Source organism: Garra rufa, chromosome 13, assembly GCF_049309525.1.
Source record: "Garra rufa chromosome 13, GarRuf1.0, whole genome shotgun sequence".
In the NCBI taxonomy this organism is placed as follows: domain Eukaryota; kingdom Metazoa; phylum Chordata; class Actinopteri; order Cypriniformes; family Cyprinidae; genus Garra; species Garra rufa.
In genome coordinates, this window is record NC_133373.1 from 214,692 (window position 1) to 228,119 (window position 13,428).

The 13,428-nt window shown below is 42.1% G+C and overlaps 1 protein-coding gene across 3 annotated transcripts in view; it reads left to right on the plus strand.

Annotated features, from left to right (window-relative positions):
• tab2 (TGF-beta activated kinase 1 (MAP3K7) binding protein 2) overlaps positions 1 to 10,964 on the plus strand; it is a 29,853-nt gene extending 18,889 nt beyond the window's left edge. The window contains exons 2-8 of one of the 3 annotated variants that reach the window (XM_073853082.1): positions 965 to 1,133; positions 1,259 to 2,840; positions 5,668 to 5,828; positions 7,958 to 8,051; positions 8,655 to 8,753; positions 8,926 to 9,036; positions 9,129 to 10,964. In XM_073853082.1, coding sequence (XP_073709183.1) covers positions 1,032 to 1,133; positions 1,259 to 2,840; positions 5,668 to 5,828; positions 7,958 to 8,051; positions 8,655 to 8,753; positions 8,926 to 9,036; positions 9,129 to 9,265 — 2,286 coding nt within the window. In that variant the 5' untranslated portion in view covers positions 965 to 1,031 and the 3' untranslated portion in view covers positions 9,266 to 10,964. Of the gene's footprint in view, positions 1 to 964; positions 1,139 to 1,258; positions 2,841 to 5,667; positions 5,829 to 7,957; positions 8,052 to 8,654; positions 8,754 to 8,925; positions 9,037 to 9,128 lie in introns of those variants that run through there. The other 2 variants (XM_073853084.1, XM_073853083.1) reach the window with 2 other exon arrangements.
• Positions 10,965 to 13,428: the final 2,464 nt, after the last annotated feature.

The window sequence follows — 13,428 nt, forward strand, 5'->3', positions numbered from 1 at the left end:
ATGCAGAGTTTGCTGCAGCTGAACTGCTCTGAGAAGCTGGAAACATGCGTCATGCAGCGCAACAGATACACATACAATAATATCACAGTATTTTTGTTATGAGAAGTTTACAAATATTTTCTTTTCTTTTTTTAAACCGGGCCGCCACAGTATAGCTAATAAATAGGAACACTGTATATATCAACTAGAAAGACTACATTTCATCTTCATCACTGGCTGACGATATAAAGTAACTGAGCGCTATACACTGAATGGAGTGGTATGATATAAACCAATCATGTCTCTTCATTATGTCGTGTGACTTGGCTTGGTTGGCCACGAGCACAGAGTCATATTTTAACAGCTGCTAAAAACATTTCTGTTGCAAGAGTCTCTGCTCTAGAATCAGCACAGATATCCTCTGCTGTCACACTTGCCCGTCATACTGCCTCTGATTAATGAAGAAATGCACAGCCATAGGCATCAATGTGAACTACAGAAGTCTGATTCCGTACGTTTACTTTAGTAACATTTGCAGTATCGTTTTGAAACTTTTTTGTATCTGTGTGGTTTTAATTAGATAATTAGATTTTCTAGACCAGCCCAGTTCGGCCAGTAGTGTGAGTTTGGGGCGGGATCATCTGGTTGGAATGACCAATAGAATACAGAGTGTCTTCAGAAATTCTCTTTAAAACAATCATGCTTTTTCCATTGTTTTTATATTAATGGCAGTCATTTTTAATTCATGATAGAGTGAGAAAGCACAAAATTCCGTGCTTGCATCACATTTTTCTGGAATTTCAGTAAATGAAAGAGAGTATAATGTATGTTCTTAAAGACATTTGTAATCTCTAATTAATAATTTGTAAATAGTGGCGAGAGTTGATAAAACGGCAGGGAAACGCACAGATTGATTATTTATCTGTCCCATGTCATTCTCACAAATGTGCTTTTGTTTTTCTCCCCTTCTCTCTCTTTAATGCAGAAGATGCTAAGATAGTGTGTGTGAGCGAGTGCTGTGGTCAAGTCCGTTCTGTTTTGGCAGTAGACGAATGGCACAGGGAAACCAGCAGATTGACAACCAGGTTCTGCACCACCTGCGGCAAAAGTTTCCAGAAGTTCCAGAGGACGTGGTGTCTGAGTGTGTCCTGCAGGTGAGGTACAAATTATACCATGATGTTATGCATTTATGATGTTTTAAAAGGTATTTATATACACCAAGGTGTATTTATCGGCGTTTCTGAAGCTGACGGACGTGTCTCTCTCTTTTTTTCCCCAGAATAAGAACAATTTAGCTGCTTGTTGCGAGTACCTGACTAAGGTGAGTCCTGGTTTCCTGTATAGCGAAGGCAGCCAGAGTTTGACAGATCTTCGCAATCACATGACCCAACTTAACCTCGGCGTCTCTCAGAATACCCATGGTGCCGTGCAGCGCGATGTAGTGAGGATGAACGGCAGCAGGACCGTCACCCCCGGTGTGAACGATGGGCCTTTAAACGTGCCGTCTCCGCTCTCCGAGTTCTACCAGCCCGAAACGCCGTCTGTGCCGACACACACGCCCACGAGCCTCAGCGCGTTCACCGCCATGGAGTCCACGCGCAAGCCTCAGCCTCCTCAGCACCTCGGCCTCTACCAGGTCGGGGGCAAAGGTCACGGGCCGCCTCCGACCCCGCGCTTCAACCCGATCACGGTGACGCTGGCGCCGAACACCGGCCGCAATACGCCTACCTCCCTGCACATTCACGGAGGGCCTCAGTCGGGTCTGAACAGTCCAAACTCCATCTACATTCGCCCGTACGTGACCCAGCCGGGCTCGACGCGACAGGTGCAGGGCCGAGCTCAGTACAGTCCCACCTCCCAGCCGGCCCAGCAGATCTATCAGATCAGCCACCCCGCGGCGTCCCAGAGCTCCTGGAGCGGCGGCCAGCACCAGACCTCTCACGTCTACATGCCCATCAGCTCGCCCACCAACACCCAGGCTCCCTCCATTCCCTCGGCAGTGGCCTCGCAGGCCTCCTCTTCTTCGCCGTCGCCTTCCTCGTCCTCGTCCGCCGCCTCCTTCAGCCAGTACAACATCCAGAACATCTCGACCGGGCCGCGGAAGAATCAGATCGAGATAAAGCTGGAGTCTCCGCAGAGAGTGTCCGGAGGTTCGAGCGCGGCCACTGCTACGCTCCTGCGCTCCGGCTCCGCCCCGCGACCCGCCTGTAGCTCCACGTCTTCGTCCTGTCCGTCGTCGTCTTCGCTGGCCGCCGGCACGGGTTCCTCCAACCCGATCTCTATCGGAGGCGCCGGGCTGAGTCGCAGCCAGCCCACGGTGTACATCTCCGCGTCTCCGCCCGCCGCCACCGCCCCGTCGGACGAATGCGCCATCGTTCCCAACGCTCCTCGCTCGCAGCCCAAGTTCTACATTTCTGCGAACGCGTCGGCCGACGACGGAGGGGGAAGGAACCCGCCGACGGTCTACATCTCGGCCAATCCCGCGCTCCAGGGTTCCTCTGGCCTGCGGGCTTTAGGAAGCCAGGTGAGCATGGGCCCCGCGTACATACACCACCACCCGCCCAAATCCCGTCCCTCGGTTGGAGCCGGAGGCACGGCCACTTCTCCTCGCGTGGTGGTGACGCAGCCCAACACCAAATACACCTTTAAAATCACTGTCTCCCCCAATAAACCTCCGGCCGTGTCTCCCGGAGTGGTGTCGCCGACGTTCGAGCCGACAAACCTGCTCAGTCTACCGGGAGACCACCATTACACCGAACCGGATCCGCTCTACCAGTCTGACCCGCTCTCGCCTCACCGGGACAAAAGCTCGGAGCCTCGCAGACTCAGCGTGGGGGCCGACGACGCCGCGTACACGCAAGGTACGTTCATCCTTTGCTAATTGTGTTTTACAATGCCTTACATAGGATTTAATGCATTATTTGATTATCTTTTGTATGATATTCTTACATTTTCCATTTGATCTGCTAATAGTGTTATTATCTGTGACAGCAAATAATCTTACGTCTGCCTTGACCTCTTTATCTGTCATATTAATATTAGCCAATATTGAGAATAATGTCAGAGAATAATGTCAGAGATGTTCTCAACCATATAGAAAACAGCATATGTAGTGTAAGGCACTCTGTGTATTTAATGTTTGTTGTAAAACCTTAAAAAACTGAGAACCCAGACATACTCTGTTGTTAACTTCGGGCTGGAGATGAAAGCCAAGCTCGTGTGTGTGTGTGTGTGTGTGTGTGTGTGTGTGTGTGTGTGTGTGTGTGTGTGTGAGTGTGAGTGTGTGTGTGTGTGTGTGTGTGTGTGTGTGTGTGTGTGTGTGTGTGTGTGTGTGTGTGTGTGTGTGTGTGTGTGTGTGTGTGTGTGTGTGTGTGTGTGTGTGTGTGTGTGTGTGTGTGTGTGTGTGTGTGTGTGTGTGTGTGTGTGTGTGTGTGTGTGTGTGTGTGTGTGTGTGTGTGTGTGTGTGTGTGTGTGTGTGTGTGTGTGTGAGTGTGAGTGTGAGTGTGTGTGTGTGTGTGTGTGTGTGAGTGTGTGTGTGTGTGTGTGTGTGTGTGTGAGTGTGTGTGAGTGTGTGTGTGTGTGTGTGTGTGTGTGTGTGTGTGTGTGTGTGTGTGTGTGAGTGTGAAATGTAATGAACAGTGTTGTGTTTGCCTTATATAGACACATTTGCCCATATGACACCTAACTCAAAGCCTGTGTTATACTTTCCGTGTGCGCGAGTCCGCTGTGGTTCTTGATGTAAAGATCATCATCGGAGGGTGTATACGGAGGCTCTGTGTGGATATGACAGTAATAGTGACAATAGGCTACAAAACCACCAACTGCTCGTGTGTAGACTGTGTGAAGAAGTCCATTGCTCCCCGCACCTCTACAATCCGTCAATAAAACAATATAAAGACAGCCAGATGTGTAATATCTCAGTTGTTTGTTTACTGTTCAAGTGCGGACCACCAGTATACACTTTCAATAGTATAAATACCAATAGTCCACATCTGTGCTGTTATTTTACGCGTCTGAACCGCACACACGGAAAGTATAACGCAGGCATAACAGTTGCCCAGTTACACTTGATTTTCATTTATTTCAGAAGCTCCTATATGATATTTAGCTTCTAGTTTTCATATTGGTCTGTTGAAGTACCAAGTTTAGAGTTGTTGTTCTTGTTTTCAGGCTCATAATTCCTGCGTGAGCACAGAAACTTTAAAGACCCCTCAATGCTTATATATGTTCTGGCATCACTAGATCATTACACACTGTGTAAGCTGTTAATGGTTGGTGTGTGTGTGTGTGTGTGTGTGTGTGTGTGTGTGTGTGTGTGTGTGTGTGTGTGTGTGTGTGTGTGTGTGTGTGTTTTATATGTATTTGGACACGTTTGTGAGTGTGTAAAGTCCTATTCTGATGAGATTAGTTTTATACGGAGGTGGGGTAATGTAATAATTGCCAGAACTTCTAGGTCATTTTAATTCTGTCCAAATCGACCATCTCAGTCGTTTTTCTTTTTCTGGTCTGCATGTTCATGTGCCAGTAAATATTATAGTGTATTTTACCTCTGTAAAACAGCCTGTAAAAACAGCCCCAGGTAATAACAGGGCTTAAAGTATTCCGGCACCGTGCTGGATCTCCGGCGTGCGGCCGTTAGGGAAAAATATATATATTTTAGAGCCTGCGCATACGGTTTAATATTCTCGAGCCAATTTATTTCACCTACCAATCATATGAGAGGAACGCAGCTTTAACTAACTCCGAACTCTGTCACGGAAATTATGTATAAACCCTAGTTAAACAATTTAAGAATCAATTCACAACGAACTTGTACCTGTTGTACGCTGTATTACGCAGTGGACGAGCGCATTGTAAAATGAACGGATGGATGATTCAGCTTCTGGTGAGACGCGGATCGCGAATTCAATCGCCGGCGACTCTCACAGTGCATTATGGGTAATCTCTAGCTGTTGGGTGTTCATCGGTGTCACTACTGGATCCGTACCTTTACACGATTTGCACCGCGCATGTGCAGAAACGCAGGTTTTGCTTTACAAATTTAATAATAAATAAAATAAAAGCTTTAAAACGTGTTCATGACTGTGTTATCGATTTTTACATTTACTTTATTTTTTTCTATATTTTTTTTTATATATATATTAAGTCTTTGGAATCGCCGGGCAAATAATTATTTCGATTATTACAGGTCGGGTAGTGTCACAAACACATTACATTGTTAGTTTTATAACAACATTATTATATATTATTTTGATATTATTTTATGTTTTATAAACCATCAATTGTTTCGTCGTACTTCAGACAGGAAGTAGAAAATAAATAAATAAATAAATAAAATAAAGTAAATGTAAAAATCGATAACACAGTCATGAACACGTTTTAAAGTTTTTATTATATTTATTATTAAATTTGTAAAGCAAAACCTGTGTTTCTGCACATGCGCGGTGTAAAGGTGCGGATCCAGTAGTGACAATCGGTTGCACACTCGTTTTCGCGGTGCGTTGTGGGATTGAATGAGTGCGCTCGAGAACGTCCACCAACCCCCAAAAAAAGTTCAGGCTCAGGATTTTTATTTACTTTAACCCTGTAATAATAGTCCCATGCTAGTAAAAGCCAGTGAATCTGAAGTTTAGTGTGTGTTTAGTTTAATTCTACACGTATCTGACAGTGGTTCATGTGATTTTTCAGCTTTGCTAGTGCATCAGAGAGCACGAATGGAGCGATTGTGGCACGAATTAGAGCAGAAGAAGAGAAAGCTGGAGAAGCTGAAAGAGGAAGTCAACGAGATGGAGAATGACCTCACAAGAAGACGACTGCAGCGCTCCAACTCAGTCTGTCAGATACCGTCTGTACGTCAATGCACCGCTTCATTTCTCACGTTCGCTAACACAATCATCTTTCTTTTAGGAATACAATTTGAACCTTTTTGCCCTGACAACATTTTTTTTGTTGTAAGTTGCCTCAGCATGCATTTATCTAGATCAGTGGTTCTCAAACGGGGCGTGAGGTGACGGAAAGGGGTACGCGAACAAAATGCTGAGCTTTGCCATTTATTTAATTCTACCCCAATTTAAAGTAACACATTAAAACCGAGCTTATATTTCTGACAAGCAAAATGCCGCTTTTATTATCAAACAGGAACATGGGAGTGCTGTAAATCAAACCAAATGATCAAATCAGACGACATCAAATTACTTCATCTCTTGCGGTCGAAACTGACTGTATCCACACCAGCAGCGCAGAGTATAATAGGATACCAGAGTATGTTGCTTTAGAAAATCGCGCCGCTGTTCATTGTGTCTTTAAAGTATATTTGTAGCACTTAATAGCAAAGAACAAATATTGACAGACTGTACATAAAGATCGATTTAAGAAACTCTCTTCGATACAGAAACGTGCCCTGTGCGAGTTATTTCTCATGTTTAAAATACGAGCAAGAACGCCGTTTTCTCTGAATATCCAAACAATTGCAAATGTTGATTTTATATAACAGTTCAACAAAAAGGTAACATTTAGTGGGTATTTTACATTTAAAATGTTGCCTACATTTTAAACACAATATTGTTTGTAATATTTTCACCAAATCAATAGTTGCAACCAGTGGTGTAGTGGAGTCCACTTCTTTATCAGGCGGCTTTGCACATATCCACTTCAATCCTTCTGATGCATTAGCCAAAATCACCACAGTCCACCACATCCAGTCATGTGTGAATAAATGCAAATATTCGCTAAAAACACTCTGTAAAGACAGTGATGATGCGGTCAGGACCGTGGCGCGGCTTGCTTTGAATATGTTTGATTGCTCCAGCTCCAGCTCCGTGTCTCGCAGCCCAGCCTTGTTCATACGCCAGAGCGTGTCAGGAAGGGTGCGCAAAGTAAAGTAATGGTAAAGTTATAATTATTATCGATTACTGATTTAAATCAGTATATAACAAAAACAACACCTTACAAATAAAAAGAAGCAGGTGAATGAAGCGTATACCCACTTCTAAAGGCACCACTACACCACTGCTAGCAATGAAATCCGCAACAGAACCGGTGTTTGTCTCCAAGCAATCGCGGTGTTTCCTTAATGAAGAAATCTGCAGCTTTGAAGGATTCGGAGAGTCAGTGAACTACAGCCGTTTGCTTCCTTACTGAATGAATGAAAGACTCGACGCCTCACTCATTAAGACAGTGACTGCCGCCACCTACTGGCGATATTAGCTATACATCTAATCACTTAATTTTGGCATTATTAATTGCTTTTTTGTGACCTTGGACCACACAACCAGTCATAATTCTTTTTTAAAATGAGATTTATACATAGTCTGAAATGGTGTATTCCACCATTTCCATTGATGTATGGTTTGTTAGGACAGGACAATATTTGGCTGAGATACAACTATTTAGAAATCTGGAATCTGAGGGTGCAAAAAAAATAACAAAATATTTAGAAAATCATCTTTAAAGTTAAGTTATTAGCAATGCGTATAATTATTAATAAAATAAAGTTTTGATATTTACAGTAGGAAATTTACAAAATACATTCATGGAACACAATCTTTACTTGATATCCTAATGATTTTTGGCACAAAAGAAAAATCTATAATTTTGACCCATGCAATGTATTTTTGGCTATTGATACAAATATACCTGCGCTACTTCAGACTGGTTTTGTGCTCCAGGGTCACATATTAATAAGAATATGACATAAAAGATACCTCTGTAAAAAGTAAAAATTCACGTGTAAATCAATTTAAAGGGTGAAATTTTATGCCTTAAAGACTGTGGGGGTACTCAGAAGAATGTTAAATGCTCCAGGGGTACACCGCTGTAAAACGTTTGAGAACCACTGATCTAGATGTCAGTAATCTAGTGCACACTTCAGTCAGATACTCAAGTACAAGTACGTCGGCGTCATTAGTTTGGTCTTAGATATACAAGTTACATCATATATTACTGAAATCTGCACATATTTATCTATATTTATTTCCAGATCGAGGAGATGCAGCAATTGAGGTGTAAGAATAGACTTCTACAGATCGATATTGATTGTTTAACCAAAGAAATTGACCTCCTTCAGACACGAGGTGAGTGGCTTTTCCTCGTCTATAGATGGCTTGCACCTGAGCGGCTTGCTTTTGCGGCAGCTGTACAGGAAATGACCATCCTACTACAGGTTTTTTTTAAATGTGACAATAAAGTGTGTGTGGCATTACAGGTGAAAAAATGGGTGCCAAAATGTTTCCTGAATTAAAACAGAGCAAGTTATGTTTAGTTGGTCAATTAGGTTAGAGTTAGGTTAAGAGCTTCAGTTTGAGTGCAGTCACTAATGGGAACGTGATGATGCATGTATCTATAATGATTTTAGTTACATTCTTCTTTTCTTTTTTAATAAATGTATCAGTTTTTTCATTCACCGATTTCATTGGTTGTCAAATCTGAACAATGAGACTGATTCAAACTTCAGTCTTGTGAGTGAATCTTTTTGACGGACTCATTAAAAAGAAAGTTTTCATAAGAGTGTGGATCACGGCTCAGGGCTTTGCTGCGTCCATTCATCAGTATTGATCAGCTTGTAATGTTAAACTTGTTTGCTTCAGCGAGATGCATGCATTGTAATTGTTAAAATGCTAACAGCTGGTCTTGTGCTCGATGCAAATGTTTTGACCGCTTGTTCTTCTGACGTTTAGGACCAGACTTCAATCCCATTGCAATTCACAACTTTTACGACAACCTTGGATTCCTGGGTCCTGTACCTCCTAAACCTCCGAAAGTTCTTGCAAAACCAGGTCAGTTTAATCTCACTTTCGATGCGGTCTTGGCGCCTCAATGTCATGTTCCGTCACTGAAACCTCCTGCTTTTTTCACGAAACACCTACAGCTTTATTTGACTGTGTCTGCATTTCGTCCGCTTCTTCCTCTGTCCCTGTCTTTCTGTTTCCGATCTGCGGCGTCCGTCAGGTGCGGATCACACGGGTTCTCTCGACAGGAGAGGGCGTAAAATCAATGTGAGCTCCAAGTTAAAGAGAGACCCGTCTCTTCCTCCCGTTCCTCCTCCTCTTCCTCCCGCGGGTGGGTCTCTGCTCTCGGACCCGTCTCCTCTCTTTCCTCCCGACTGTGCTCGACTCAGGCTCTGACCAAGGCTCTCGTGTGTTTCGTTTCAGAGGGCGGCAGGAGCGCCAGGGTCGTGTCGGAGCCCGAGGAGGACGACGGCGTTCAGTGGAGCTGCACCGCCTGCACCTTCCTCAACCACCCTGCCCTCAACCGCTGTGAAGAGTGTGAATTTCCACGGCATTTCTGAGCCACACACACCTGACGTTCGCACGGACGGCCTCCGCCGGCAGATCTCGGACACGTCCGCTGGAGGTTTTCTGTAAAGCTTCCTCTCTGCCCCACAGTGTCATGTACGTTTGTCTGTCTTGTGATGTCCACTGAAGACTGGATGATGTTTACAGCTCTTTTGTCTCTGTACAGAATGTGTGTTTCTGTGTGGAGTGTGTGTGTGGGAGATCAAGCCGCTCGGTGTTGCCGGTGATATGAACTCGTCGATTACGTCCGCACTCGTTTACAGGTGTGGCTTTGGATGCCGGCGTGTGCCTCGTGAACCGATCGCGACTGCCTTATCGATGCTGTTCCCAAAGGATCGTGGGCGGAATCTGCTAAAACTCACTTTTTTTGTTGTTGTTTGGTCAATGAAATGCGAAAAAGAAAAAGGAAAAAAAACCTGCATGTTTTAGATGTACAGTTTACAGAGGAGTCTCCGCCACACAGATTTTACTGTACATAGTTTTAGAGCTTTTCTTTCTCAAGAATTCACATGTATTTCCTGTAAGTATAGCTTTATAGACTTCATTTATTTCTGTCGTCGTTTTTGTTTGTTTCTCTCGGATGAGTGCGGTTTCCCACCGCGAGAGCTCAAAGGGATGCTAGAACGGCGCGCGACCGCGAGTGACGAGAAAAAAAAGAGAAAGGCTCTTTGTCGAGCGCTCCGTTCAGCGTACGAGCTGCAGACGCAGCAAAACTGAACTGAAAAAGAGATCTAGATTTTATTAACAAGGTACTTGACCTCGGAGCAGTCAAAGGACTTCACAGGAAATCCATAAAGCCCTCAGATAACAGACGCTTTCCTGTGTGACAACTGGAATGTAGGTGTACTATTCGGAGAATCTATACCTTTGTGCCACGAAAGGAATGTTTCTTTGCTATGCATCGACGAAGCTTTTTCCGATTATCGGCGTGGGTTCGAGAGGAGAGGCTCGCGTGCGGGCGTGCTCCTGTCGGCGGATGAGTGTTCGCGAGGGCTTTCGCACACGGAGTACTCGCCGCTAGCTTCTACGGTTCAGGTTTCGTAAATTGCCAAAGCGCAGGAGTCCTCGTGTCTCCGAGCCAAATGTCGCACCGTGTGCCTTCGGTCTTTATGTGGTTCTCTGTTACGGATCATGGGATGTGGCGATATGCACAGTGCCTTAACTTACAGATGTTACAGAATTTAAACTTTATTATTAAAAAAACTGTAATAAAGTTACAGTTTTGTAACTTTATTCGTTTATTGAACTAAACTTTATTTCAGAAAAACAAAAAAACAAATGTGTTGTCATCCATCCTTAGGAGAATGCTAATGCATTGAAACGTTGAATGAGATTGTTATTTATAAAACCAATAAATACACAATTTCCAAATGCTGGTTTCTGGTATCCAGGCCAAAAATAACTTTGCTGCGGAGAACGTTTATCCAGTTTGCTCTCCGTTTCCGAGATCAGACTATTTTTGACTCCAGAATAATTACTCTCTGTGCTAGTTCCACTAAAACCAAAGAAATAATCAGATCTGTTTGTCATGTGTTTATGGGTTTTACGAGAAAAAAGGGAGAAAATCATTTGGATATTCATTGTTTTTGATCTTAGCTGGGAAAACTGTCTTTGTAATAGATAAGTTATTTGTAAAAAAAAAAAAATAATAAAAATAAAAATAAAACAAGAAATAAAACACTGTCTCCTTTGCTGGAGTTTTTCTCTCTTGGATTTTATTTAACAAGGGTTGTTCTTCCGGCTTCAGGTTGACATTAAAGTGAAAAATCTGCTGATCACTTCAGTTTCGAACGATTCAACACTGTTTCCCAATAACTGCAGAGATTCAGAGCTCAGTGTTGATTAACTTCAGTCACTGTGAAGATGATCAGCCTGTATATACTGTATTTGTGTCCAATGATAAACCCGCTGCACACTGAACAAGGAAAAGACAGTTTCAAGGTTTGTCAAATCGGTGTGTTTTAGGCTAATCATCTGATGTTTGTGTGTACATTTACTGTGCAGATAAAGCTTTGCATCTTGTGTGCATGTTCTGCAGATGGAGTTCTGAGAAAAAAAGAGAACAATTTAATTGCTACTATAAGACCAGCATTTTTCATCTAGTAAACCAAACTAGTTTTTTCTTTACATTAGAGCAAACACCCCACTGTTCAACTTAGAGATAATGCAATTACTGTTGATACAGTTTCCACATTTAAGTGATGTTCCACAAGTTTGTACTTCATATTATTTACAGCAGATATTAAAGTTTCTTGTGTTCTGTGTACAGTAAGGGACATGACAAAAGACATTCAGAAGGTCCATCGTCTAGAATGGTTGGCAAAACCACTGCTGAAATGGATTTCTTTTTGTTTGCTATTACAGTGTTTCACAGTTGCTTACAATTTCTGAAACTATGGTTCCTTTTTTCTAAACTTGACAAACAAAACAAGCAAACCGTCAAGATGTCTCTTGCAAAAGCAAACAATGATTTGCCATTGATTTTGACTCCTCAGAATAGTACATTTGCATGCAGACCCTACATCCAAACGGTTCTTACGGTTTCCCAATTGTTTACACAGGTTTGCAGAATCTTTGGCCCCTTGTCCTAAAAATAAACACAAAATGCAACATTTGAAACTTTGCAAATCTCCAGCAAAAACAAACCCTGCCTCAAAAAACCTTCCCAGATTTTTTTTTTTTGTGCACCAAGATGACACACAGTTTCATATGAAGAGATCTGATCCCATCAGAAGCAGTGAATTCCTACTCAAATACACAATCTCACAAATTCAACATAAGTATGCATTGTGAGACAAAACATGTAAGCAAAAGGAAGTCCTATCGGCTCTGGTCACAGCACCTCATCTTTATTAGAAGAGATGGGGAAAAAAGACAGAATCTCAATTTATGTCTCTCATTTACATATTAGAATCCAACATTTTTACCTCTCAAATACAAATAAACACTCACACATTCACCTGTGTCATTAACTGGGACTTAAACATCTCTATAGATGGAGTCTGATGAATATACAGGGGAAGACTGTTCCTCAGTTGTGGACCTACTAGTAACTCAAAGATGACAAACTATTCAGACATTTAGTGTTTGTGCATGTTTCATCTGTATATATGCAGTTCTGCTTTAGGTGTGTGCATTTGACAGCTTAACCTTTATATTTTTTATTCACAACAATTCCATCTAGTGACCTTTATAGGAACCACCAACCCTAACCAGTGGATTGCTTCCAATAATAGTAAATGTTATAACCAATATTGAGACTTAACATGAAAAGAAAGACATTGTGTGGAACTTCCAGTGGAGCTCACAAAATAAATCATCTTCCTGCTGTGTTTATATATAAGATATAGCTATATATGATGTACACAATAGCTTATGGAACAATTATTTAAACCAATATGTTCTATTTTAACATGGTCATTTCACAACATGCTTTTCAGTTTTGAGAATTTTAAATCACAACATTTATCAAAATGAAATATTTTTTAAGAAATTATTTTAAAAATGAATACTTTTATTCAGCAAATACATATTAAATTCATCAAATGTGAAGGTAATGATTGTAACTTTGTTATAAACAAATTCTAATAATCTGTGAATCCTGAAAAATATAATGTATGAATTCTGAGTATTTCCACAGAAATATTGAGCAGCTTAACTTTTTTCTACATTGCTAATAATCAGAAATGTTGCTTGAGCATATCAGACTGAGTTCTGAAGGATCATGTGACACTGAAGACTGGAGAAGACTGGTGCTGAAAATTGTAATAATATTCTAAACTCTGAAAGACGGTGCTTTTCCAGGACCAGATGTGAGAGCTGTCACTGGAGGATCTCTGCTGGATGATATGAACAACAGCTGCAGGTGCATCTCTGAACCTCTGTGTGGCAGATTGAGAACATGTTTTAGTCCACTCCAGTCTACTGTTTTTTCTTTGGCTGTTGTTTTCATGATACTCACTTCTAGTATTGAGATAAGCAAATGTGCACATGATTTGATGAAAGGTTTTTGATAATTTGGCATTTTCTACGAGTTCATCTGCAACATCCATAGTGAAATGTTACATAGTAAATATTATTGAAATTACAATTTGGGTATTAGTGCCAATTCATCCTTGAAATTACGTGTTATGTTGAAGTTACCAATCACAACCAT